The 27678-nt window shown below is 41.0% G+C and overlaps 3 protein-coding genes across 16 annotated transcripts in view; 2 read left to right on the forward strand and 1 right to left on the reverse strand.

Moving 5' to 3' along the window:
• Positions 1-12614, reverse strand: part of S-cup (spermiogenesis-related protein stanley-cup) — a 28821-nt gene extending 16207 nt beyond the window's left edge. For 2 of the 7 annotated variants that reach the window (XM_077424074.1, XM_077424069.1), the window contains exon 1: positions 7277-7849. The gene's annotated coding sequence lies outside the window, so the exon portion shown is untranslated. Of the gene's footprint in view, positions 1-3304; positions 3445-4111; positions 4261-7276; positions 7859-11960 lie in introns of those variants that run through there. The other 5 variants (XM_077424076.1, XM_077424073.1, XM_077424071.1 and 2 more) reach the window with 5 other exon arrangements.
• Positions 1-19140, forward strand: part of Fdl (fused lobes) — a 40022-nt gene extending 20882 nt beyond the window's left edge. For 2 of the 8 annotated variants that reach the window (XM_077424064.1, XM_077424065.1), the window contains exons 3-8: positions 10576-10719; positions 11236-11337; positions 13639-13901; positions 14237-14848; positions 14998-15727; positions 15811-19140. In XM_077424064.1, coding sequence (XP_077280190.1) covers positions 10586-10719; positions 11236-11337; positions 13639-13901; positions 14237-14848; positions 14998-15727; positions 15811-15958 — 1989 coding nt within the window. In that variant the 5' untranslated portion in view covers positions 10576-10585 and the 3' untranslated portion in view covers positions 15959-19140. Of the gene's footprint in view, positions 1-5567; positions 6059-8076; positions 8106-9401; positions 10357-10575; positions 10720-11235; positions 11338-13638; positions 13902-14236; positions 14849-14997; positions 15728-15810 lie in introns of those variants that run through there. The other 6 variants (XR_013259832.1, XM_077424060.1, XM_077424061.1 and 3 more) reach the window with 6 other exon arrangements.
• Positions 19141-21546: 2406 nt separating this feature from the next.
• On the forward strand, positions 21547-26936 carry LOC143907347 (secretin receptor). The gene is made up of 10 exons (XM_077424068.1): positions 21547-21687; positions 22644-22717; positions 23002-23447; positions 23887-23981; positions 24074-24239; positions 24544-24700; positions 24802-24932; positions 24997-25088; positions 25284-25416; positions 25492-26936. The coding sequence occupies exons 2-10, from the start codon at positions 22651-22653 to the stop codon at positions 25720-25722; spliced, it is 1518 nt and encodes a 505-aa protein (XP_077280194.1). The 5' UTR covers positions 21547-21687; positions 22644-22650; the 3' UTR covers positions 25723-26936.
• Positions 26937-27678: the final 742 nt, after the last annotated feature.

Genomic DNA, 27678 nt, shown 5'->3' on the forward strand with positions numbered 1-27678 from the left:
TTTTTCGATGCGCGTTCAATATTCAGTTAATCGGGTAGAAAATTTCCACTTGACCACGCTGTTTTTGCCCGAAGCGAAACTAATTGATGTCTCATTAAAAGAAGTATTCAATTACGTTTAATACTAGCTCAACATTGTCTGCTATGTATCGACCTAATCAACCGTTATGGCAACCTATCTTCTACCTCATTTGGATCTAGAGTTGCCGACTATCCAGCTGCCCATTTAATCTAATCAACCACCCGTCTACCTGCTCACAATTATCTCAGGAGGTCACGGCGTCACGCGATATACCACCCGATGTTAACTTTATTTAAGTTTATACCCATCTCGTAGCATCTCGAAATAGCGTTATCACGATCGTATTTTCCCGCAAATGCTCGTTGTCTATAGATTTCTTATCTGATGAGATAGCGGCGAACAAAATTTTAATTCAAATCAGTTGCCTCGTTTTCGAAGAGAACAACTTCGATATTTAATTTGACAATCACTCGATATTCAATTGCGCAATCATCATTGCTGAATTGATGCAATCAATGTTTTTATCTGTATGACGATTAAGTTGTTGAATAGAGGTAGTTATGGAGGCTATTTATAACCAGAGGTTAGGTTCTCCAACTTTCCTCGCTTTCTAATTCATGAAGTAAGTGTCAACGTTGCATTTACGAACGTTTCAATCGGGCTTGCTTGCTAATCGACGACCTTGGCTTACGTCAACTACGTTGAACTGGGCAACGTATAGGAGCGCGTGATAGTCTCACGGCATAGTTATGCTTTGTCCGCCGTGACGTGTATCTGCCGACTAAATCTTTCAAAGAGATTATAATTACTCAAGGTCGTCAAAATCTCTCGATATTGACTGCAGCGTTTTGACGTTCTGCGTATCATAATCTGTGATAACGATACAAATGCGAGAATCTTTCAGTTCTTTTTTGCATTCTAATACGTTCAGTCAGTATTATCTTTCTCTTAAAAATCATTTTGCACAAGTAACTTTGCATTATGGTAAGTAAATAGAAGGAAGAGGCAATTATGATATTATCGCTTAAAAATCTTGTTACATGTCTTACATCGTTAAGCACCGTATTATATTATATACATTAGTCGTACGGTAAATATGATTTTAGACGGTGTTGCTTTCCGAGATATATGTCGAGGCATCTGCCGAGTACTCGTATTAATCGTGGCGCATTTGTAACGCATCCGTGCTTCTGATCCACTTCTTCCCAGGTCGAGCCGCAACGCCCCAGTGCGTTCTTGTTGCGTTTGCAGACGCGGGCTCTCGACGGAATCTCTAGAACCCATCATTAATATTATTCGAATAATCTTACGGCTATCGTATCAACCTCGATTTCCCAACGCCGATCAGGAAGACGTTCCATAAGTTTTTTTCTTTTTTTCTTTTTTTACTAATTGGACTAACGAGACGTCGATCGTTGTTTTCATCCAGAGGGATATCTATAAATCTCCTGATGATAAACGGAAAGCGATGTTCTCAATTATTCGCGATTTCCGTCAATTATTCACCTTCTCGTCTTTCCGGAGAGATAAGCCATCAACGCCAACCGTAATTGGAGTCTCCTCTTCCAAATAAAGCCCGTTATACGTCTCGCGGGCCGCTTCGTTTCTTGGCGACGCGACCCGGCGACATTCAGCGTTATAGCCGGACTAAAGCGGCAACCGCACAAGTCTCTACCTTCGCAACTTTTCCGAAGGCCGACTTCGGAACTCTTCGAATTATTCTCCGGATTGCGACCCCATTTTTGTCTTTTGATTCCGAGCCGAATTATTCCGCGATATCCTCGCGTTATCGCGACTCGCGCGCGTGTCGATTATACTCGTTTTGCTTTGCTCGCGAGCATGTCGGGCGACAGCGACATCGCGACGTGACAGTTGTCGTCGACGCCCCGTCACATACTTTTACAACACGCCGTTACTACACCTGGTGGGATCGATGTCGGTGACTAATACTACGTTTACGCGAGCTTTACTTCTGTAGTAACTTACGATACGTCCTTCGCGTAAACGGGATTTTGTAGTAACTTGCGATACGTTACTCCGCGTAAACGAGTGATATATCGTAAGTTACTACAGAAGTAACGCTCGCGTAAACGTAGTATAAAACATCTAGAACACGCCGGGTATTACGGGTATTACGTACGTAATGCCACCGTTCTGCGACGCCTAAACTTGTCTTTACATATTGTAGTCGTGTTATATAGGCGTGATAATCCAGAAGGGAGGAGGGAGGAGGGACAGCCGCATTTGTTAATTAAAATTAATTTGTGTCTCCGGCATGACGGACATCGTCATTGATATCAGATATCAGTCTTCGATCTTTAATTACTAAATCGAATTTAATTTTAACCTTTTAAACTTTGCTCGACTTTTAGCTTAATCGATAAGTTCATTTTGTTTCATTTTAATTTTTCTAATTTATTTAATTTAACAAATTGAATATAAATTACAGCGAAATACAAGGATCGTGTAAATATTCCGTACAACGCGGGCCATCTAATTAATAGCGCGCTAATTAACGTTACGTCGGGGAACGTTTCAACGATGCAAACGGCATAATGTAAGTTCCGCTTAAAAAGACTAGATTTGCAGACAGATTAACTATAGAATCGCGCTTACCGTGAAATGCAGTTTAATACATTTCTTAAAAGTTCACGAAAAGTTTCGCGGGAAGAAGGAATTGCGCTCAGGGTGCGGCAGAGCTATTGGTCTTGCGAGGAAGTTCGAGCTCCACGGAATTGTCTTTTCCGACTTAAGAACCTCCGTTAATTCGACTCGATTTTATGGCAATTAAACCTCGTTGAGTGGCGAAACGCCTCGAAAGCTTCTTTTCAACGATCGGAACACTTTTTCACATACGTCTATTTATAGGACGTATTAAGAGTCCCTCCCGATCTAGATTTAGATCTTAGTTTCGGGATTCGTGCTTATTCGAAAAGTATCTTTCGGTCGAAGTCGAAGTTTGTCGCGTCGGTCCTCAAAGTTTTCGTTGCCCTCGGGGACAACGAAAGTGCGAGATGTGAATAAAGGAGGGCTGTAGATAACTTGCGGGAAACCGAGTGTTCGCGTTACCTGCAGCTCGCTAATTGGAGTCGTCATATTGCCGGTGCTCCAATTAGTTCCCCGTCGTCGTTGTAGGTATACACGTAACGAAAATTATGCACGCCCAGTTAACTCGCATAAATTTTGACCCCGTATCAACTTGGCGCAAGTTTAACCGGCCGAAATCAATAGCGAAATAATTTCGATACGTTTGCCGGAATGCGGTGCGGAATATTGCGCTTACCTCGAATACGCGATGAAACACGCCAGACTTATTGTTAGCGGTAGTATCCCTCCGGCGTTCTCGGCATGAAAAATTGATAAGTCTCACGGACCTCCCGATTTCCGTATACACGAGCACGGAAATCCATCGTGCGTTTTACGCTATTCCCAATGTACAATAATTAATATTCGAGGAGAGATCGTCCGGCTATAATTGCTTCGTTGCTTCTAATTAACGCTTTTAATTAAAGCGATTAGTCGCGAGAGATGGATCAGATTACCTTGAATTAATTTAGAACGAGCGCACTCTGAGTTATATATATATTATGTAAGTCTTTGTTACGGTACATTCGTACTTGTGCATTATCGAAACGTCTATCTTTCATTGGCACTCAATGTCTCACAAATTAAAATAGATTTATTAAGTAAACAGAGAAATCATAGTTTCCCAATTTCGAACATTATAATCTAGAATTCTAGATCATTACTCATTGCTATTGTCACCAAAACGATACGTTATCAAATTGTGTTTTTCCCCCGGGCACTTGTTGGCTCGTCGAACAAAAATCAATGAATTTAACAAACTTAAATTTTCAAGTTTCAAAATATCCGTAAAATAAACAAAATTATTCTTATACGTTGTAAGTTGTAAGTATTACCATTATAGAATGCTCTTTCACTCGAGACTGTTTTACTGAGATTGTTCTAAATATAAATCGGTCTATAAGATAATCAAAATTAAATCGACTTTCAAGAATCATGATATATAAACGGTATTGTGGTTGCCGGTGCACTATATAAAAGCGGTGCGCTGTGAATGTTTTCTCACCTCAATTAAAAGTCTATCTCTCGCAATTATAGTTGGACGAAGGCGGGACTCTCAAAATCTCATGAATCCCGAATTTTACACAAACGAGATCGCGCTCTGAAACGAACTCGTTGCCAATAACGTGACGTCTCGAGCCTTCTGCGTGATTGCGCGTGTATCGACTAAAAAGACGCGTCGAAGGCACGTGACATACGCTGTACGCCGTATATGGCCTACGCGCTTTATATATATAGAGCCGTGGGTGCCTTCACCGACCGACGCGCGGTGCGCGCCTGGGTGGGTTCGCCCCCTTCGGCCACGCAAAACCACGTCGGCCTTTTTTCCCCATTTCTCGTATCGAACGCTCTCCGACTCGCGCGACCCGGCCGAAGTCGATCGTCACGGGATAATCCATTCTCCGCGCGGGAACAAACGCTCGCGCCGCGAGACTCGCCGCGACGAGAGCGGGAAAAGGGCTTTAAATGGCATCGCGGGCTATAGCGGGCTCGCAATTGAGGGCCCCCGAGATAAATATCGATCCGAGATTGCAAAGTGCAACGCGAAGGTCAAGCGACAAGTTGAAATGCAACAAATACGACGCTACCATTCGGATTATTATACGCCGCTGTGAATGCGAACGCGATCGAAGGATTCCGCGCGGGTTCGAAAACGCGCCATCGCGAAAGCTACTTTTGTAATCAAGTAAAGCTGAAGGGAGAAACAAGACACGACTTTTCCGCTTCTCCAAGATTTAATCAAGGAAAAATCTTTCTCTTGCGAATTTGAATGAATCGTTTTAATAATTTTTATTCATTTTTTTTTCTATGAAAAGATGTTGGCTTTTTCTTTTCACAGTTCTTCGTGGAAAAGATGGACCAGGGAAAATTGGAGTCATTACAAAGAGTTGTTTAGCGATGTTTAATGAGAGTTTAATATTCTTTCTCTTACTCGGAATATTATTATTCCTGGAAGGAACGCTATGCGTTTTATTTCACATTATTAAACAATACGTAAATAACGCTAAAAACATCATATTTCTCCTGAAGCAATTTACTTAGTATCGTTCCTACGGAATCGCTCATTAAACCGACGAGATCGGCGCTCAACTGATTTCAGAATCCGCATTTTGTCATTATTCAACTGAAAAGTCACATTTGTGGATACCACTTGTTTTAGGCTCATTTCAGGCTATTAATTTGAGTAATTTTAAGTTCACCATATTTTTCTCTAATTTTTCGTTTATTTATGCTTAGAGACAATTATTCGCTCGAACTGTTCCGCACAGCAATATTTCGCGATGCGTCAGCAATGTTTACCGTTATAAACCCGGCCCGACGAATAGCATTAATCGCGATAACGACGTCAGCGAATGATACCGTATCTTCCAGATTGCTCCAGATATATATATATAGATTAACTCAGCCCGCTGCCATCGTCATTGCCAACGATGTTTCGCGGTGATTAAAGTCGACAACACGTGTTACCGCGGGGCGGAATAGCGGCGCCAGTTGTGTTTTTGCCATCCGCTGTCACGACATCGAACGTCATCCCCGCGGCTTGTAACGGCCGGGCGAAATTTTACAGCGCGAAAATTAGCATCGCCGTGACCGGGAATGCAACGACGTTTATTAAATGCCGGCGTGAGAGGATCCTTGAAGCCCCGATGACTCGCCGCGAAACGTGCGGCAGCATATCATTTTGTATAATCCAACTGCCGCCGTGATTGTTGTGTCGACCGCCGGCGCCGCGCCGGTGTGTGTGTGTGTGTCGCGCGCTCGCGAGGAAATAATAATTTAAGATCCTCGCGGTGGAAGCGGAGACACGCGGGACGTCGTCGTCGTGTGCGTGCGGGCGATCCGGGTTGACCATCGCCGTGCGATGTCATGTTCGTGAGTTCGTGATAGCGCCGCGGTTGGATATAATAAAATTGTTTGCCGTCAGTATGAGGAGGAGGAGGAGAGCGAGGAGGTGCGCATATTTCGCGAAATATCCCGATCGTCCTTGATCCGTTGGCGATATAACGCGAGAGTGGACGCTCACGCCAACTTTCGTTAACGAGGATGATCGAACGCTAATTGTTGGGCCACTATATCGATCGACGACGACCGCCACCGGCGATCTCGTTAGCTCGCGTGTGGATTAAGGTGGGACGCGTGTCCGTGAAATTGTTTACGTTCGATTGGAGCGTAATTAAATGAAACGAGTGGTGATCTACGATGTTGTCCTATCCCCGAATATTAATAGCGGTGCTTCGTAGCGTGCAAAATGTGACCTTTGTTGGCTTTCGCGTAGGGTGTTGAGGGGAGACGGGCGAAAAACGCGCCCACTTGACATTATCTGATGGTCTCCAGTTTCGTTGTCTAATCGGTATCGCTTAATTCGAAGCTTGTTTCAAAGCTAGATATCTCCCCGCTCACGGAATGCTGCTATCAATTCTAATTAAGAGCGCTATTTAATATTCCACGCAATTTTTTTCTCCGCTCGACACGCGCGTATCTTTCAACGTGCGCTGAAAGAAAAATTACACTGTCGAATAAATGAAATTATCGGTGTTTTGCTCTGATAATCGAATCGGAGGCGAGGCTGGCACGAAGCACAACAACAACAACAACAATTTAACAATCATATATATCGTGCTTTATTAATTTATTTATTCGCCAAACGATGAAGCCGACGAACGACACGCTGTTTAAGGACGTTCATCGGTCCTTATACTAGAGAAAATCGAAATTCTATAGATTTTCTTGAAACTGTGAATATACGTTAATTTAGGTGTAGGTATAAATTTCAGTACCTCTTGCGGTATAAAAATTGAGACACTGAGCCTCAAAGTTTCAATTTTTACCAAAATTTAACAAAAGTTGAAACTTTGAAGCTCAGTATCTCGATTTCTATACCGCAAGAGGCACTGAAATTTATACCACGCATAAAGCACACCTAAATTAACGTATATTCACAGTTTCAAGAAAATCCTAAGAAAATCGATTTTCTCTAGTATACTTATAAGGGCCGGTGAACGTCCTTAATTAAAAAGCGCGGTGCGAGATCGTTTCAAGTCGTTTCTCAGATAATCGGCCCAAAATTGTACCTCGGGATTGAAAATAATTTTTTTCTCGAGCTTTTTCGACGAGCAAAATCCACCCGGCAAACGTCAGCCGCACCGCACCCTTCAATTTCATTTGATACCTTGTTGACACCGTGACAGGTGTCAATTTGCCAAGCGGGAGAGATCGACCTTTTCTCAGTGTACAACAACGGGGGTCTAGCTGGCCCGGTCGATCGCGCGCTCGGTCTCGCCGAACAGCTTTCTCCTCGCGATACCGTTCCTCCTGGCGATCGATGAACAATCCTGGCCGGTATCGGTCTGGCCGTCCATCCGTCCGTTCGCCCTTCCTTCCGTCCTGATGCAGAGACCACCGCGACGGCGACGACGGTGGACGTCGCGCCCCGGGGTGGTCGCACGTCGACGACGGTCCCGGCTGTTCGCGTCGGGGACGAATCTCCCCGGTCCGTCCTTAGTACCGTTTCGCCGGAGACTATCGGTGGTCATGGCACGCGCGTTGCTTGGCTACGCCACGCGATTCGCGGCCAGGCACGGCATTTAGGTATAGTTCACGTGTGCTGGAAACACACGAGCAGCAACGACGCCGCGCCGTCGCTCCCACCATCCTCGACTTCGTCGTCCCTGTCGCGTCACGCGCTCCCTCGACCTACCCTCCATCGACTCATATAACCCACCCACCCTCGTCACCGCCTCTCCCTCTTCATCATCGTTCTCGGTGTCCGCAGAGAGAGAGAGAGAGAGAGAGAGAGAGAGAGAGAGGGGGAGAAAGAGAGCTCCACACCACCTTCGTACCGGTGCGACGGTAATGTTAAACCACCCGCTCGCTTAATCGCGCGAGGGTGAAATTTCGGCCAGCTGGTCGCGCGCAACGTGGTTCGGCGTGGCGTGGCGTGGCGCGTGGTGCGGTGTCAGGTCGCCAGTTTCTCGCCGCGGCCCGATGTCGTCACATAGGTATCACGATGGGATCGTATTTCGTCTGAGCAAAGTGTCGCGGCGAGATTCGATCGGATCTCCGCGGAATTGGCTTCTCGATGTGGAAACTGATATTTAAGTTCTTTGCGTCGCCGTCGCGTCGTCGATCAACCCTGTTTACGGAGAGCAAAGTCCGTAACGCGAAGAGAAATTGAATTGCGGAATTAAAAATTGCGCGTTCCTGTTGATGCAGCTCTTCAATCGTTGTAACTACGGTTTAGCGAAATGTAGAATTAAATGTGTCATGTGCAGTCTAGCGAAATGTAGTAATAATCATTTGCATTATTTTATGAACTGCGCTAGTTGTTAGTATATTTTTGTTATAATTGTTAGTATATTTTTTTTATTTGCCGGATGATATTTTAAACAAAGGACAAAGTTTTCACCGCGCATTTTTTGAACGCAGTTAATATTCGCGATTTTTTGGTTTTGCTCTGGAAATCTGCTCAATATTTTAATACCCGGCGCTTTCAGTCTTCGTGTCATTTCGCGTCAATTATTTATCATACCAAACCACCTGGAGCAATAAATGTTGACACTTTTAAAAGGGTACATAGAACGGTATGTGTCAGAATTTCATTTCTTTGTTCATACGAGCTATTTGAGTTGATTTCCCGATCCAGAATTCTCATTTGATATCGAATAAATCTGCCACTGCCTGCAATTGATTTTTTCGGATTGTGTACTGTTCTATTTCGCTTAGCCGCCTTGGCTTCGCGTGCACGAATGTCATTAGAGCTGCCTAAATGCAAAACATGTCGAGTATATGCACGAGGAATGAAAAATAGCGGCGCACGAAAATGCTCTGCGATCGGTATTGCTTTTTTCCAACAACCTGCCACAGCTCGACGTCAAGGGTCTTGATTATACAGCGGAATAAATTAGCATACGGGATATTATGATTCATTTACGTGTCGGTGCAGGGATCGAAACCCAAAGTGCCTATTCTCGGAGTAAAGGTGCCGAGGTGCCAAGTGTTGTTTGTGTAGTAATCAGAACGCACGTTCCGTCTAGACTGCCGGATAACATTTCGAGAGGCGAACGAGCTAAGCTTAGACCTCGCCTAGGCGTCCAAGGTGTATTTCTGTGCAATTCGACAGGTGGTTCTTAGACTCGCCGCGATAATAAGTAGCGACGCTCGATGACGCCGGTCCTCTTTACGACGCGACGAGAGTGAGGTCAGGATAAACGCTCGCGCGACCGTCTAAAGAAACATATAGTGCCCTTAATTGGTTTCTTTATTTTTGAAATATGGTCCGCGCGCCTCTTTTTGTAAGAGAAAAGTAAAAGAAGTTCCAGTGATTCTCTTATCAATAAAAAAAATTATTTATTAAATTGCATATGTTTAATATATTATTTGTTGCGCGTTGCATTATTATGTAAAGTTAATGTGAAGGTGTTGAACGTTGTTCGCAAACGGCAATTAAATCCCCGGTGGATTTGCGATTTAATTCGGTCTCTGTCGCCGGAAATATCGTGAGATATTTCGCGCCCACGCGAATTTTCTTCGCTGTACTTATTTACATTGTATTTACATTGGCGATAAACAGAACCGGATGCATCTCGACAGATCAGATCTCGAGGGATTCGCCCGGTTTTCCGACGGAAATGTTACGCAATATCGTATAGGCGACCGCGACGCCTGGCAAAGGTCCATAAATTCTCTGTGTGATCATAAAGCGGAAGAGCAGGCGCTTTTACGCGGGTACATTTACGTTCGAAAACACTTTCGCCGCGGTTCTTCCTCCGTCTCTGTCGGTCCGATGAAAAATGAAAGGAACAGAGGTATATACGACCGAGTTTCCCTCGTGCCGCCACAGGAGAATCGCCGGAAGTACCGGGGGAAACGTTTCCTTTTCGGTCGCCCGCTGTCTAATCTCGAGATATTACATATACGTGCCGTGTATTTATGCAAATGTTGCTTTCCACGTAAATCACGCCTTATCTCTCGCGCGTCAGCATCTGGGGATCTCGCGGCACAGGGACGTACACATCTACATCTTGTTACGCGTTTAGCAGTAAACGCGACATCTTATCTCCGTGTCGCAATCAGATGAGGAAGTGCCGAAAGATAAAACGTAAAAGGCACCGTTCTCTCCGAATGGAGTGCGGCACATATACGAACGCGTTCCAGTGACTTACATTTAATGTCGAACGACTTTTATTCCCCCGCGACTTTATCGAATCGGGCAGCTTGGCGAGCGATCGCTATTCAGCGCTGAAAATGAAGGTAACGGAACCCGCATTTTGCATTGCTAATCTCGTTTCGCCGAGTTCATTGAAATTCGATGTGCAAGCGATAAACGATCTCCAGACGCGACTCGGGACGTCACGCGTCGTCGCGTGCGTCGTCCCGATTGACACATCACGCGCCACGCGTTATGTATATAGCGGACTATCTCGCGCGAAAGCACAACCGCATGATTTTTCCCGTTTTGTTTATTCGCAGACTCGTCAGAATGGTGGGTAGCATGCCCAGCGGATGGATGAGGAGGATCCTCCTCTTCCTCGTCCTGATGACCGGTATCCTGCTGATCGCCATGTACGCCCACGCTCCGCCGCTCGCATCGCTCCAGCCGTTCGCGACGCGACGGTAAGTCATTTTTTTTTTTTTTTTTTTCAATATTTTATTTTTATATTTTATATTTTATTTATATGCGTTGTTAATTGCCTTTCAAAACAGACAGTTCGACAAGTAAAACTTGCGAATCTTTTGACGTTCTATTGAATTGAAATAAACTAAAAAGCGCGCGCGGACTCTCTTTGGACTCCGTTCTATTCGGCATTTCAACTCTCATTTTAATATATGTATGTTTAATTTAATACATGTACAATTTTTGTGAGGAGAAAGAGTTATACATAGAGTATATTGTAAGGCAAGTCCGTGCGAAGCGCAAGATCGCTTTTTTTTCTCTTTTTTTTCTCTTTTTCGATTTCTATATATATTTCTGTGTTTTCTGTTAACACACAGCCAGCGCAGGTTCCTTTGCCCGCGTTGTGTATTAATCCAGTGCCTCTTCTGATTTTCTTTTTGTTACACCGCATGGTATTTTATTTTTTATTTTGAATTTATTTCGCACTCGCAACGCGATGAAATCGTACATCGAAGAAGACTAGAGGACTTGCAGCGCGGCTTGGTTAATTATCCGGCGGTTAATGAAACCACGATCGGACCCGGGGAACGGCTCTACGAGTATCTGGAAGAGCCTAGGTAACGGACATAGCTCCCTGACCGGGGGAGTGGAATCTTATGCTAGACGAGATGTACCGCGCATTTCTCTCACGTTTCCCATTGGAACCCCCCCCCCCGCATCGGTTTGATCCCACTGTGTCTGGTTCGGGGTAAAAGCATTTTTGAACAGCCCTCTCCAGTTTCATGGGGTTGCAACGTATCGAACGGCACTGTACCAAAATTCGGTTCGAATTGTCACGAAAGAGGGAAATAAAAGTTTAAAGTTTTATAGAAAAAAAAAACCGCGCAGTTTCTCTCGAAGTCTAAATTTTACAAAGGGACGAAACCGCGCTCGTATTTCAGGGCGGAATTCGATTCTTCAATTTTGCAAGGCGGAATCTGTAGCGATATCAATGAATTGTCAACGATTTACATGTGTAAAATTCTATATAGTATTTGTACAAATACCAAAATCTATACATTCAAAACATGTCAAACTGTCGAGATTTATTTCCGATAAACCGAATTGATCGCGCTTGATAATACCCGTCCGTTTTATTTTCGCCTTTCATTTTTTTCCCTCCGTCGAATCAGTCACGTGCCGTTTGATACCGGCAATCGGACGTTGCGCTCTCCCAATTAGGAAGCTATCCAGGCATGACCTGTAACACGTCGGCCGTCTCGGTAAACGAATTCCCGAATGTCCTGAATTTCCGCGCGGGCACTCCTTCCCCAGGTTCCTGCACCTCTCTCGCCCTTCTCACGCGACGTCGCACCTCATTCCGACGCTCGCCCGTTTAATCGCACTCGCCCGAGCACGCCCGTCATGCTAAACGCACGCCTCCGTCCGCTATTGTTACGCACCATTGTCCCCCATATTGCGCGGATTGTGTGCACGGTCGCTGCATTTGTCGCGACCTCGCTTTGCGCGCGCGCGCGCGCAAACCCGACTTTCCCGGCCTTCAGTTCCGAGCACGGGCCTCGCCTCTGCCTTCGGAGGCAGACAAGAACTCGCTCGGTCGCGAAGAAGTCAAAAGAACAAATTTTGTTGTTTTGCTTTCACCCTCATTCACGTAACGATTTCTAGCGCGAGATACAACTAATTCTCCAATTTGTAGCTTCCATTGTATCGCGAATAGGTGTAAATATCCGTCGCTTCGCTCGCGTTTCCCTCTCGAATTTCATCGGGCCACTCATTTTTCAGCCTTTCCTGAAAATCGAGGCTACTCGTTCATTTTTTCCATTCTTCCACCTCGGGCAGACGTTATTCCGTTCCCATGATTCGCCAGCTATTTTCTTGGGTGCTTTTCTTCGTTCGGCAAACATCAAGCTTCCATCTTCTTCCTTCGCTTTTCTAATTCGAACGATGCCGACGATATCGCTTTTTGCACTTTTATTCCTCTTGCCGTTGTAATGAGCTTTTAATTTGCCAAAGGTACGATATTATCAGTTTGACCGACATACGAAATAAGTCGTGGAAGGTAGATCTGATCTTTTTTTTTTTTCTACCAAAATAGATGGACGTGTCGTAGTTCGCTTTCTTAATTTATGAATCTGTTTGCTTGTATATTATGAGACGAATTACTCACGATCTAACAAAATAACAATGTTTATTTTAATTTATTATTGAATATTTAGTTAATAACTTTTTTAATATCTGTCTTTTTATTAAGATAAAAACACATCTACGTTTAATGTTCACATTAAATACTTCACAAGAAAGTGATATTTAACTTTTTGTGATTTTTTTCTATAGTTAGTCATTTATATTGATTACTTATGACGTTGTTGCTGATTTGTTAATTTCTTTTATTTGCTTCTGCGTTTAAATGTTGCATAAATTGCTATTATTTAAGCATTGATTTAATTATTAAGTATACGATATATATACATATATATATTTTTTTATATAAATATTTTTATATAAATACAATATTTAGAGAGAGATCACTAACCGCGACATACTATTGTCAATCGCCATTTCAATCTTGCAAAATGGAATTCTGAGATAAAATCGCATGTTGTCTCCTTGAATGTACCTGTCATTTTTAACATTTTCTACATTTCAATTGCGAGACAGATGTCTGTTGTAAACTGAATCGCTTAAAGAAGGAACATGATCGCAATTCGTGATACGACGAACAGTTGGATGTGCGCGTATTTGAGAATCTATTAAAGCAAAGATATTTCTTTTTAAAAGACCAGATTTGTCGAATTTCGACCTAAAATAATCAATATTCCACAGTCGTACCACAGATTGCCAGATTAAAGCATCCTGTACATTATGCTGCTTTAAAAGATCACGATCGAAATATGAATTCAATTTTCACTCGATCGTAGAACATTTCAAAGTCCGTGGTCCTGGGCGTGCGTGGCGAATCGTTGCGAGAGGCGAGCAGTAAGGTCCTCGAGGACATCCTTGGCGACCTGCACCGCGCATTGCGGAGGGAACACTCGGCTGTTGTGGCCCAGACCGACGGAGAACATCGTCCTTGGCGATGACAGCGTCATTCTGCATCTTCAGCAGATCGAGTTCGTCATCGTAAATACGAGCGACCAGGAGACGAAGGATTTGCTGGAGCATGCGAAGGATATCTTTATCGGTGAGTAAGATACTTTACAACAGCTGTTTCGAGATTAATCATTATAGAAAGCGCACGCACGGCAAAGACTTTTCTTAATTTTCTGAGATATTCTCAGTTAATAAAGCTTGTCGATCTCTCACATTACCGACATATATAAAAAAACGCTGCACATACGGCATACAACATCACGTATTTCATATATTAAAGTTACATGTAATATGTATCAAAATTGCAACTTATGTGTAGCAGGAAATTACTGAGTTCCTTCTAAACAATCATTCACTTTGCTTCGCATAATTAAGTTGACGAGAAATCGTTGCTTCTTCCTACGTGAGACGTCCTTTTAATCGCAGGAAACATCAGGAGTCTGGTCAAGGTGCTGAATGCCAAAAGTCGCTCCGGTATCGATTCGTTCATCGTGTATCTGAGCGCTGGCAACGCGCGGGGCACTACCTTGATTCTGGATACTGACGAGTCATACAAGCTGGAACTTGTGCCGAAGGGGAAGATTCTGGAGGCCAGGATCACGGGGAAGAGCTACTTCGGGGTGCGGCATGGCCTCGAGACCCTCAGCCAGCTGATCTGGTGGGACGAGGCTACGGGCAAGCAGGGCGCCCTTCGCGTCCTCACGCGAGCCTCCATCGAGGACAAACCCGTATTCTCGTATCGCGGCCTTCTCGTTGATACCGGTAGGCAATTCTTCCCCGTCGAGGAACTGAAGAGGGTCATCGACGGCATGGCAGCCACGAAGCTCAACACGTTGCACTGGCACCTTACCGATTCCCAGAGTTTCCCGTTCGACTCGGCGCAGTTCCCGGAGATGGCGAGATGGGGTGCTTACAGTGGTGATCACATTTACACGCCTGACGACGTGAAGGATCTGGCCGATTACGCGAGGATACGCGGCGTCAGGATCGTTGTTGAGATCGATTCTCCGGCTCATGCCGGTGCCGGGTGGCAGTGGGGTGAGTTCTGAAGAAGATCTTAAGTCCTAATGTGATATAAGTGCATCAATAGATAAATACATATATATAAAATATGTAGTTCCAAATTTTGCAATATTCTTGTTGGCATAATTAGGTAAGTATTTTCACCACATTTTTATGACAATCAGGTACGGAACACGGTTTTGGTGAGTTGGCGTTATGTGTGGATCAGCAGCCGTGGTCGTCCTATTGTGGCGAGCCAAACTGCGGTCAACTGAATCCCATAAATGAGCACTCGTATCGGATACTCGAAGGCCTATATCGGGAGTTATTAGATCTCACCGAGGTGCGCGATTTAGTGCATCTCGGTGGCGATGAGGTGAATCTCGAATGCTGGGCGCAATATGGCAATATCACCCTAGCTATGCAGGCGCAAAATATGACGGACCATCACGCGCTTTGGGCGGAGTTTGAGACGAAGATGTTGCAGCGGTTGATTCGGGCGAATCACGACAAGGTGCCGAAGGCGGTAATCCTGTGGAGCTCGCCGTTGACCAAGAGGCCTTATATCATGATGTACTTCGACCCGAAGATTCATGTGATCCAATCCTGGGGCGGCAGCAATTGGCCGGAAACGCCGGACCTGCTGGAGGACGGCTTCCGGGTGATCCTGTCGCATGTGGACGCGTGGTATCTGGACTGCGGCTTCGGCAGATGGCGAGAGAGCGGCGAGGCCGCGTGCGGCGAATATCGCACCTGGCAGACCGTCTACAATCACCGTCCATGGAAGGACTATCCACCACAACAATTGCCTTTAGTGCTCGGCGGCGAGGCGGCGATTTGGAGCGAACAGACTGGACAGTCGTCTCTGGGACCTCGACTATGGCCCAGGGCATCGGCACTCGCTGAACGATTATGGTAAACAATGTAGCAAAGTATAATGTAGCGAAGATATAATGATTTTTCCTAATAGAATGCTCATAAGAAATTTTTTTTTTCAGGAGCGACCTTCCGACAAACAGTTACTCCACGGACGAGAATGTTTACACCAGATTAGCCATGCATATCGAAGTCCTGAACAGCAGAGGCATCAAAACGGAGTCTATGTGGCCGCACTGGTGTTCCCAGAACCCCGGGAAATGTCTCTGACCGATCGTTAGAGATCCGTTAACTATCCATCAGTCGTCCCCCGAGTATTGTACTTGCGGCGCTGATAAACACATAAAAACGGAACTACACAAGAAGCGGCGACGTCAGCCGCAAGTCCTATCGGTAGGCGAAATCGATCTCATCCGACGCGTAATGTCATCGCGTATTCGTGATTCATGGGACTTTTCGACGATGCATATTCTGCCGATGAAACTGACAATCGTACCCGTTCTATAAATCACTCGACGGCTTTTCCACTCGCGAGAAACGAACGCTGAAGGATTCTTCGAAACGTTCGGTAAACAACATCGATATAGCTAATAACCAAGAAGCTCTCTCTGCGTATGCAATGTGCAAACATGATAAAGCTGCGAGGTCACACAAACGGTAGCGAGTAAGACGTGATTTTGAGCTAACACGCATTAACTTGATATAGAGAAACGCGTGGCTGGGACACGTAATGTAGGACAAATAACTTTATGAAGAGGTTTGAAATCAAACTTTGTGCAAGCTTAGTTTTATAAGCGTCTACTTAACGAATCGAATGATTGTAATCAAGTGGAACCGCGGAAATTTTATCGATGGAATGTTTTTGTGATTGTTATGCGTAGGATCGCTCGGAAACCGAACTGTGCATCATGAATGTTACAGATCTTTTAATTCCTCTCGATATCTAGACGGTATCATTATTTCGAGAGTAAATTTGTTGTCGGCAAAAAAAATATATGGCGTTTGTAAATTATTGTAACGAAATTAATGTATCCGTTACGATGTTATCCGTTAAACTGTTTTTCGCTTTCAGTTTCCATTGCGTTAAAGTACAAAAATTTCGCGCTCGAGTGTTTCAAGACTTTCCAGCACAATACTCGCTTTTCAACAAATACGATATTCTGCCCCTCTCTTTCGTCTGTCGATTTGATGACGCTGGAATTCTGAACAGTGCTCTGTTATATATTAATCGTTTAATCACGTTATACTGCTTGACGATGCATGATTGAGACAAATTGGGACAATCGTGTCCTAATATCGAGAGATGACGAGGCACTATCTCGATCGAGGCTCAATTAGAGTCCTAGCAAGAAGGAGCCTGCAATTAGCGAATGAGAGAGAAAGTACGATGGCGCATATGTACGCGGCATCAACGAAGCTTATTATCGCGTTGTCTCTCGGATCCCGGAGATGATACGGGGATACCGAAGCTGTCACGGTCGTAGACTAGCTTTATCACTGAAACCAGCTTCAGCCAGGGGCAGTTTTATAGCGCGTAATTTAGCTTTTTAACAATTGAGACTTACATTACTGAAAGTATAAGTAACGAAAAAAGCATGTGTGTTGTGTGTGTGTGTGTGTGTGTGTGTGTGTGTGTGTGTGTGTGTGTAGGTATGTGTGTGTGTGTGTGTGTGTGTGTGTGTGTGTGTATAAATGTGTGTGCGTGCGTATGTGCGGTAGTATAGTGGTTCTGATATTATACCATGAATGTAGATTGAGAGAAAGAGTGCTTGTGTGTTTGCGATTAATCTGTATTAAAAAGTATGTATGATGAAAACGCTTGATGTCAAAGAGCTTGAGATTCGCTGATTCGTCAGCGTGCGACGCTAATCGAACTTTCTACTTATCGTCAACGTAAAAATGCTCAGGGCAGAGTAATACAATCGTTGGACGTTTCCTACGCGCGCGGAGAACAAACGATACGTCCGAGGATCTCTTACTTTATTTCTTGAACAATGCTAAAAATTTTATCTCAAGTAAGAATTGAGTACTATTATATTATTCATCGAACGGATATTATGTTCAATTATAATTCGTGAACATGATCGGTTTGAAACAGAAACAGTCAATATGGTGTGACAACGTGTTTCTATTTAAAAAAAAAAATAATAAAAACTAAAAACTATTTTAATTTGATAATTTTGTTTCGAAAAATAAGAGGCATTACACTGCACTGTACTACGTTATTTTTTATCTAATAATGAAATTGCAGAGAGATTTTATTATCGTGTTTCTGTTTGACATTTTATTATTCTGTTTTCTAATTGAGTCCCGCGCTCGGAAGATGACGTCCGTATCACCACGAAAAATTCGACTGATAGAACTTACGCAAAGAAACTCGCCCAAAATATAGTAATTCCAAGATGCATGCGATCGTCTAAGCGATGTGAGTGATCACGAGTTGAGAAGTGAGAAGCGCGTGAAATTCGCCCCTCTTAATCCGTGTAGTACAACGTGGCCTATGAATTAAGAAAACGCGAGTGGTCCTTGGAAACTTGTACATACTTCGTAACGACGTAGGGAGCAACTTATAATATATAGATAGACATGTAGATAGAGACAAATAGCTAAGATAGTTAGGTGAATCGATAGACGGTTATTTAGGCGAATAAGTAGACAAAGACAAATAGGCGAATCGCTCATGAGGGACGATGGGGGCGAGGAAATGTAATGCGAGTTCAGAAGAAGAGACGTTGGGATATCTGTACTTACCGATACTTACCGATATTGATGGCTGTAAGAGGAACTAATTCTCCTATGCGTTTGTAGATACGAGATACAAGATCGTAATAACGTGTTTCGGATAATAAATATTATCTTAAATTATGATGTCACTCGCAAAAAGAAGTATATTTAAATAATTAATAAAATCTGATAGAAGGAGCAGACGAAGAAGAGAAAGAGAGAGATTTAGATTTAGTTGAAACAGCGTCTAATTTTCGAAAGATTAGCAGCTGTTGTTATGTAATTTTTCTATCATTTTGCTCGAATATTTTTGTGACATCATAATGCAAGCTAATATAGGTACTGAGGATTTTCAAGATTGAAGTTACGCGCACGAATTACTCCTCCGGTTATTTCTTATGTCAAGTTCATCTTAATATCGATTAACGAAACAGGGATCGATAGATGTGGAAGTAAGCGTTACGAGTAATTATAACAATTTATCGGTTATCGTTGAAGAATAAGAATTTTTCGCGATTAGGACGGTGATATTTACGGTACGTATACTTACGTTATGCGACTCTCTTCGGTCCGCAACGATGAATGTATGTAAATAAGACACAACTGTGAGTGTGTATGTGTGCGTGTGTGTGTCTCGACAGTTTTTCGAACTGATTCGAGCAGAAAGATATACTCTGTTATGACGTGTCTCTTACACGGATTTAACATAAAGTGAATTTTGAATACATCATCCTGTTCTCGCTTTATTCCCTGCAAAGACTGTTCTATTTCCTTATTAAATATGCGTATTGAATAAAACACTGTTATGATAAACGTTTGCCAGAAAGACAAATCTCAGGAAAGCATATTCTTATATGTAATATTTATAAACTTCAAAGAAGGCCCTAGACACATATAAAACACATCTAAAATGGTGTTTGTGATTCTTTGCGTTGCCATTGGTCTTATCTCATTGGTAATATCTTTTCTCGTTAAAATTTGTAAAAATTTTTACTTCTTAATTCAATTAAAATTAATATATCAACACTTATAGATATTAGTATAACTATTTCGAAAATATATCCATTAAATATATCTTCGAAAATTGTATTATTATAATAATAAATAATAATGTATTATTATATCCTTGATAAAGCCATGACAAAATATTGACATCTGTTTTACGTCGCGTCGTCGGTATTTGATGTGGAAGTTGGATCGGATAATATAATTAGAAATTCAAACCATCCGCCCTGCGATGGTTTGAGCTAATATTGACAACGGTCTATCGAAAAGAACTTTCAGAGATTAATCTTTGATGGATCACATGTACCAAATAACTGATTTGTTTGTATTTCTCACAAATATGTTGCATAGGTAATTGCATGATAAACATTTGACGATATTTACACATCTGAAAGAATCGAGTGATGATATGCGTCAGGTAGCGACGATGTAATGATAAAAGAATACGCTGGAAAATTTCCAATCATCTCACAATCATCAGAGTAGCATTATAAAAATTTTAGAACGACGCATATCAAAGTTTCTACAAACTGATGTTATTATAGTTTCTACATATAGCAACTGGCAACTGCTATGTGTATCGCTGCAGTCAAGAGATAAAGAACATATCGATGACTATTATGCAGCGTTTTATTGTGCTGCGTTTATTGATGGTCAATTAAACTGTTTAGTAATCTTCAAGAAAACCTTCAAGAAAACCAAGAGAAAATAAAATCACATAAGTCTCTTCCGTCTCTTCTAACGCGCTACGCAAACTATATATAATGATGTCTATATTCACGTGATATTAACCTTACAGAAATTTAATACTGTGAGTAATTATATTTAGTTAGTGATTTACTTGTTTTTAGGATTGGAGGTACCGTGCATTAACATGCTTTTATAATAAGTATACTTATCTTGAGTATTAAAAGCACTGTTAATGATACATCCAACCCTGAAAATAATAGTAAATTACTAGCCAAATAATCACTTATAGTATTAAATTTTTGTAAGGGTTGATGTGCCTGCACGAAGCATAGATCAGATTTATCGGTGCTTAGTGCATCAGGCACATCAATATCACGTGAATAATAGACATCTTTATATGTAATTTTGTTAACATTTTTCTTTCAAATCGATCATCATTTATCTGCGTCCAATGTTTTTATAATTTATGTTGACAATTCTGATGATGCTAATTTTAAAATTAATTAGACGTAAGGTAGAATCCGGTCGATTGATTTCTTTAACTTATGCAAATATATAATTGACAGTGGAATGTATATGTACTTTCCTAACATAATGACATATATATTTTAGAGAATTAAAAGAGAGATACGTGCACGAAAACAATTTTTATTAATTTTTCTTTCCGAACGTTTATCTCCTGCCGGAAGAACGAAGAACGCGTTACTGCGCGGCATGCTGTATAGTGTATGATAACGAAATTAATAATATGTTTCAATAAAAACATGTTATTCATTTCGTTATCGTGCACTGCGGTGGTCGGAATTAGTTGCACTTTCGAGGCGATTTTCAAGAGCTACGCCTACTTCTATCTTCTATCTCCTTGCCTCTCCGCTCGGCCGACTGTTACATGTGCGCAAAAGCTTTGCTAGGTGTTCTTCCTAAATCTATTATTCTTATCGAATTTCTTTTATTGAAATCTCCTGTTTTTTTTATATACGCTATGAATATATTTATATCATAATTACAACGTGACAATATAAGAATTTATAAATAATTGTAATCTAAATAAATTACGTAAATATTTATTTTTTTTATTAAATTATTTTATATTAAGTTTTATATTGAAAAATTATGTATATATTATATATATATAGTTTAATTTATTATTTATAATATGTATTATGTATATTGATCTGTATATACTATTTGAAATATATATCTCTCACAAATCAAGAGCTTAAAATATGCTGTAAGTGTATAATAATGACACAATTGCAATTAGAAATTGCGAATCTTCGACGTGCATCGCGTTGTTTGCCGGACGAGCCGTTGACTCGCTCTACGTATTTACTTGAGTTTGTTTCCACATGCGTCATTACATTACGAGAGGAAGGTCCGGGGTGTGCGCGTGAAAATGTGTGTGATATCTCGCCCAACGCGCAGCCGCCCGATTTACGGCGATTATTCTCTGTCAAAGTTTCATATGATCCGCGATCACGTACACGCGCAATACTCTGAGGAAAGTGCGGCCCAAGCAGTGCTGTTGCTAGTACTTGTAACGTGAAACAATTGTGATTCGCGATAAAATCAAATTTAAGGTGAGAGATAGACATTGTGCCATTTGATTTCAAATATTGCATAGTAAATCGGCGATAAAAGAGATTGCGATTTATTGGTAAGGGAAGCGGAGAAATTATTTGGAAGCTTTAACTGACACTATAATTACAATTTATTACCAGCGCAATGGTACGAGGAGGAATAATTTTATTATTTAGATTAACATTAATTTTTGCATATTATTTATGTATAGCAATGCTGCTAAAAAAAAACGTATCAGAATTTTAACGTGACGGACTTTATTCGTATATTTTTTTTTCTTCTTGATAACGTTCTGATAATGGAACTAGTCTTCGACTATTAAATGTTCTTTTTTATGAATATAACTGTTGTTTTTTATTAGTATAACGTTAAGAGATGGACAAGTCTTCGTTGCAGTCCTTTAAGATTGACTCAAGATCCGACAATCAGAACAATTATTTAAGAAAAGTTAACATCTGGGTTATAGAATAATTTCCTTATAAAATCTTTGTCTTTAAATAATTATTTAGACATATAGTTAAAATATTTTATGTAAATCGTACCAGAAGCTTTTGCAATAAGCGAATAAAATCCGTTGTGTTATATATGTATAATAAAGAAAAAAAAACACTAAAAATGGTATCGTTAATGGAACATACAGTATGCAATATACAACAATATATATAGCATGAAAGATGTGTAAAAGTAAGAATTTTCTTCAAAACATTTTTACTCTAATTTGTTGCATCTCGTATTACCGTAACAGAAACATTAATAAACACGTGACTTAAATTTTTACATAAAAATGGGCTTTGATTTAAATAATAAAGTACGATCGTACGCAGCAAAGATGCATAGATTACTATAGTTCTGCATCGTGAATAGAATGAATGGTATGAATGGCGGACGAAAATTCTGTCGCAGTCGAAGAGAAAAAGAAAAATAACGTAGATTAATTTTTCCTGCTTCCTTTTAGCGTCGGGATGGCCGAAGCTGAAGTGGATCGTTTCTTAGCCGATCAGAGGCACAAATGCGATCAGTTGTTCGAAGGTGGGCTCGAATTTATATTATTCAATTGTCTGTTCAATGAAACTAAAATACTAAAAATTCGAAACACCATTTGGCTTCTAAAAAATTGCGATTCTCACGATGTTTCTTACGAAAAAGAGAAATCTACATCTCGCGAAGAATCCTTTAACGTCTTAAGAGCGCGAAAAATCTTCTCAAACTTGATTAGAAATGTTGGACGATCGATCGGGGTACGGTGTTCTTCGCGTTAATTAAGTATATATAGTCGTTATTACCGCATCAACGAGAACGCCCCTGCACGTTAGGTATGTCCGTGTTTGGCGACATGACGTCGGTGACCACCGGAATCAGCTTATTCGGGGACAACGTCACTAATGAGGATCGATTGGAGAAGTATCGCGGTGTCGCCGAGACTAGCGTTGACGACGGCAACGGAACGGAAATTCGTCAATGCCCGCCGACCTTCGACGGTCTACTCTGCTGGCCGCGCACCGACGCGCCGGGAACAGCCACCTTGCCCTGTCCACCGGCCTCGATAATGGGATACACCGAGCTCGCGAGCGACAATCTCAGGGCGCTCGCGGTGGCCAGCAAGGTCTGCCTGACGAACGGCGAGTGGTATCGGAACTCGGACGGCGTCGCCTGGAGCAACTACAGTCTGTGCGTGCTGAACAGCACGCGTTACATCATCGACAAGAATCTGAATTATATGCGGTGGTACGAAACGCCGGCGGAATTCGCGCTGCTAAATGTAAGCTCCGTCCTGGCTGCGCGGCTACGATCATCGAGATCGGGAATCCGCCCAATTATAATTTAATATTTAATTAATCGCGATCGAATTAATAAAAACAAAATTTGAAATTTTTTGAACTTGATATTGTTTCAATTAAGTTTAGAGAAAAGTAAAATTTAGCCGTTTATAAAATAAATTATATTATACATATACAATTCTGAGCCTAATAACTACATATAATTTAATATTTCTCTATGAGAAAGACACATATAGGTGAATTATTGTATAAACTATATAGATATGTAATTAATTGCCATGCATTGTGTGCGATTATTACAGATATGTGAGATTATTTTTTAAAATTAAGCTTTAAGCGCAACATAAATGCAGTAGATTTAAAATAAAACTTGTTTGTACGTATGTACAGCTATATTATTGTATTATTATTATTTGACAGAAATGGTTGCCGATTATCAGGATGGTATCGCATATCGGATATGTGACTTCGTTTACCACCCTAATCGTTGCCATGGTGGTTTTTTCCTTACTCAGGTGAGTGTGTTTTCCTTCTAATCATGCCCGTCATGATCTCTCTTTAATTCCGTTGAGAGTCGACCACTTATCGTTTCCCCGTATGTACGCAGGAAACTTAGGAATCCCAGAAATAGATTACACATGCATCTGTTTGCGTCCTTTATCATGAGAGCTTTTATGGCACTCCTCAAGGATTGGAGTTTTATAGACGGCATCGGATTGGCTTGGGACGTCGTCTTTGTCGACGGTCAAAGCGCTTTTATCAGGGAGCGCAATGTAAAGAGAGCGCAATGCATAGATACTCATTATTTTATTCATCCAATTTACAATTAGTTATAATTTTTTTCTGTGACTTTTCTGTTTTAATCTTTTACGTTTATATAAAAAGCCTCTGTGGTAATCTCATAAACTATTTATGTTCTAGTCAAAATGGCATGACATAGAAGTTATCGCGTTAATCAATCAATCTTTAAATACTTACGTCTGCGTAAAGACAATATTCTTAAATTGTCTGTTTGGCTTCTGTTTCTATCTTCTTCTTAATCGGACAATCTTCATTTTCGCTAATCGACGTTTTAAGACTTGGGTCTGCAAAGTCATCACGAGTCTGTGGCAATATTTCATCGTGGCAAACTATTCGTGGATCCTGATGGAAGGGATGTATTTGCACAATCTGGTTTTCTTCGCACTGTGTACCGACACCAGCACAATAGCTCTGTACATTGTGCTAGGCTGGGGTATAATATGGACAAATCTGTTTAAAACTGTTTAGAATCTAAAGCGATCTTATTAAATCTTATTGGAGTTTACTCAGAGATTTAATTCCGTCCTGATTTAGGTCTTCCCGCCTTGGTAGTGGTGCCATGGATTATAATACGAGCGACTATAGAGAACACTCTCTGCTGGACCACTAATGATGATTCCTCACTGTTTCTCATCATAAGAATACCAATTATCACATCTATTTTGGTATGCCAAATAACGTATTATCAACGGGCATTCGTGATGTATGGACATTATCTTTTTCTTTCAGTTTAATTTTCTACTGTTTCTCAATATCGTTCGCGTTTTGCTTGTGAAGCTGAAGACGTCGGTATATCTGCAACGGAAGAAGATGAAATACAAGTTAATACATATAAAACTTTAATTAATATATATATGTATAACTATATCAATTTATATCAATTTTAGATTAATTTTGTTATTGCCGATAAGGAGGTTTACGGTACAAACAATATTTCTTGATGAAAATGAAAAATTCAGTTAAGCATATGAACTTTTGTTAAGCACATCAGCATTTCTTTTATTTTTAATTTTCAGGAGATGGGCAAAGTCGACTCTGGTTTTAGTACCACTCTTCGGAATACACTATACCTTTTTCTTGGGATTATCTTACCACAAAGGGGTAGAACTCGTTTGGCTATTTTGCGATCAGCTGTTCGCGTCCTTCCAGGTATTTATGACACGAAGAACCACCTACTCTCTGATATAATTTACATACTAACGCGCACATATTCGTGCTTTGCAGGGCGCCTTCGTGGCTTTCCTTTATTGTCTGCTGAACGGCGAAGTCAGGGCGGAAATGCGACGAGCGTGGAAGGCCCGACAATCAAAGAGGGAGGTCGATTCCTTCACCTCCGGGCACACAAGAAATTCGAGGGACGCCGGAATCAATCGAAAACGGCATCGATCGGAGGGCGATGATGGCACCAATTTCGCGATTGCAACCATGAAAAAGTTGACGTTGAAAAGCATCTAGTAGAGAGCTGTCAAGTGAATGTTCAATCAGCTGTCTCAACATCGAATGTATTTTATTTATATACATGTAATCCGTCTAAATATCTAAAAAATACCAAGACATTGATTGAAAAAGTAATAGCAAATGTTTGAGAATAATGAAATTATAAAAGGGCGAAGCGTTTCTTTATATTTAGAGGAAGTATCTCTTTAATGTAAACATATAAACCTTATTGTAATTTTTCTTTCTACAAATACGCTATATTATGCTTGTGCTACTTTTTCTAAATGTTTGAAATGTTTCAGCACACTCGCTTCATAAATAAATGTTTCTATGTATACGTCGACGTTATAAGAATATGCATTAAATATGTATGACGATAAAGAGAAAGAAAAGAAGTGTCCATGCTTCCGAAAAGAATGATTTATTATTTCTAAAAGGAATTTATTTACTTTACACATGACAAATAATCTTTAGTGTAACGCATGAGATTTTGTTACTAAAATTGTTACTAAAATTGAAATTTTGCTTTTGCCAACATGGACATCATTTCTTTTAATCAGTATACATAAAAACGAATAGCTTTGAAAGTTTAATCATATGAAGGTAAATGACTGCAATGTGTTCTCTCGATAAGTTCCACCATTCTGCCCTGATAAGCAAGAGTGCCGTATCTGCAAAAATTTGGAGTTATATATCGATTCTGACATTTTCGACCTCGAGGAATTCATTCAAATAAACAAAAAAAAACCATATCTGCAACCGTTTTTAAGATGTAAAAATGTCTTTTGTTATATCTGCTTTCAAAAAGGCTTAATTACGAAGCAAAAGAGTGTGTATTGTATTAACAATAAGCGAAAACGCGGTATCTACTTTTTTATATTTTACACTATAAATATTGTAATTTTAGCTTTACAAAATGATTTCTAGTGGTAATTTACTTCAGAAAAAAAGTTAAACAATTAATAAAATAGACATAGGTTGTGACGGTTACATTAAAAACTTTCGAGCTGTTTTTCTCAATTTGACGTTTTTGCAGATACCGCACTCTTCCTTATAGCAGGGCAGCATTTAGTATTGATTATATATTTCTGCTGTTGCCGTTTTTATCACCGCCATTTTATAACTTCGTTTACTTCATTCTTCTTTTTAGTCATTACATTCTGAATGTAAATCCTTCGATTCTAAAAAAACATGCGCAAATATAACGTATTAGAAAATTTATGTTGAAAACAATATTTAATCTTTATTTAATATATTAATCATATTTTTTTGATTTGTAACAGTTGTGACGTATTTATAAAGGCATGTGTTTGGCGGTATGAAAGAGAAAACCAAAAGGGTTTCAACCATGAAAAGAATCGTGGTGACGAGGTGTGAACTATCTCATGACACCCGAGACGCCCGGCGGAACACATTAATCGCGTGCGACGAGCAGGGCGTGTGCCGCGTTCTTGATTGTCGCGGCGAGGATCGGTCATATCCGCGTGTACACGCGTGTACGGCGGCGCCTCATCTGTAACTCTCGGCCGCACGCGTCAACCCTCGCGCGAGCAATTTCCGAGATGGGTGTCGGCCTGCGGATTGGAAGTAGATTAAAGTCCGATTGACCAATTTGCATAATTGCGGGTTTAGCGGTTCTTCCCCTTTAGAAACAGCGGGACAGCGGGGGTGGCTGTTCCTTCCTCGGTCGCGCAAATACCCGAGCCCCGTGAAAAGAAGATGAAAATTGATTTTTCTTGAGTTCACAACATGTATAGAAAACAGAAAAGCAATAAAAGTGATGAAATTGAAATATATATAAAACTTAAGACAGCAAAGAAAAATTCAGAGATAACATTTTCATTTCTTGTTGTTTAAAAAGTATTTAATTTTTTTTTAACATTTTGTTTTCTAAATATAATTTCCAAACTAATTTCAATTATTCTTTATCAATTTTTGACGCCAATTTAACGTATAAAATTTTGTCGAACCGTG

This window comes from Temnothorax americanus, unplaced genomic scaffold, assembly GCF_048541705.1.
Source record: "Temnothorax americanus isolate GAGA-0224 unplaced genomic scaffold, ASM4854170v1 Scaffold8, whole genome shotgun sequence".
NCBI lineage: Eukaryota > Metazoa > Arthropoda > Insecta > Hymenoptera > Formicidae > Temnothorax > Temnothorax americanus.

Excerpts from the sequence above, each read along its gene's own strand:
- LOC143907347 (XM_077424068.1), top strand. The coding sequence starts at position 22,651 with ATGGCCGAAGCTGAAGTGGATCGTTTCTTAGCCGATCAGAGGCACAAA. Across the intron at positions 24,933-24,996 it reads CAATTATCACATCTATTTTG|TTTAATTTTCTACTGTTTCT; the intron begins GTATGCCAAATA and ends TTTTTCTTTCAG. Across the intron at positions 25,417-25,491 it reads AGCTGTTCGCGTCCTTCCAG|GGCGCCTTCGTGGCTTTCCT; the intron begins GTATTTATGACA and ends CGTGCTTTGCAG.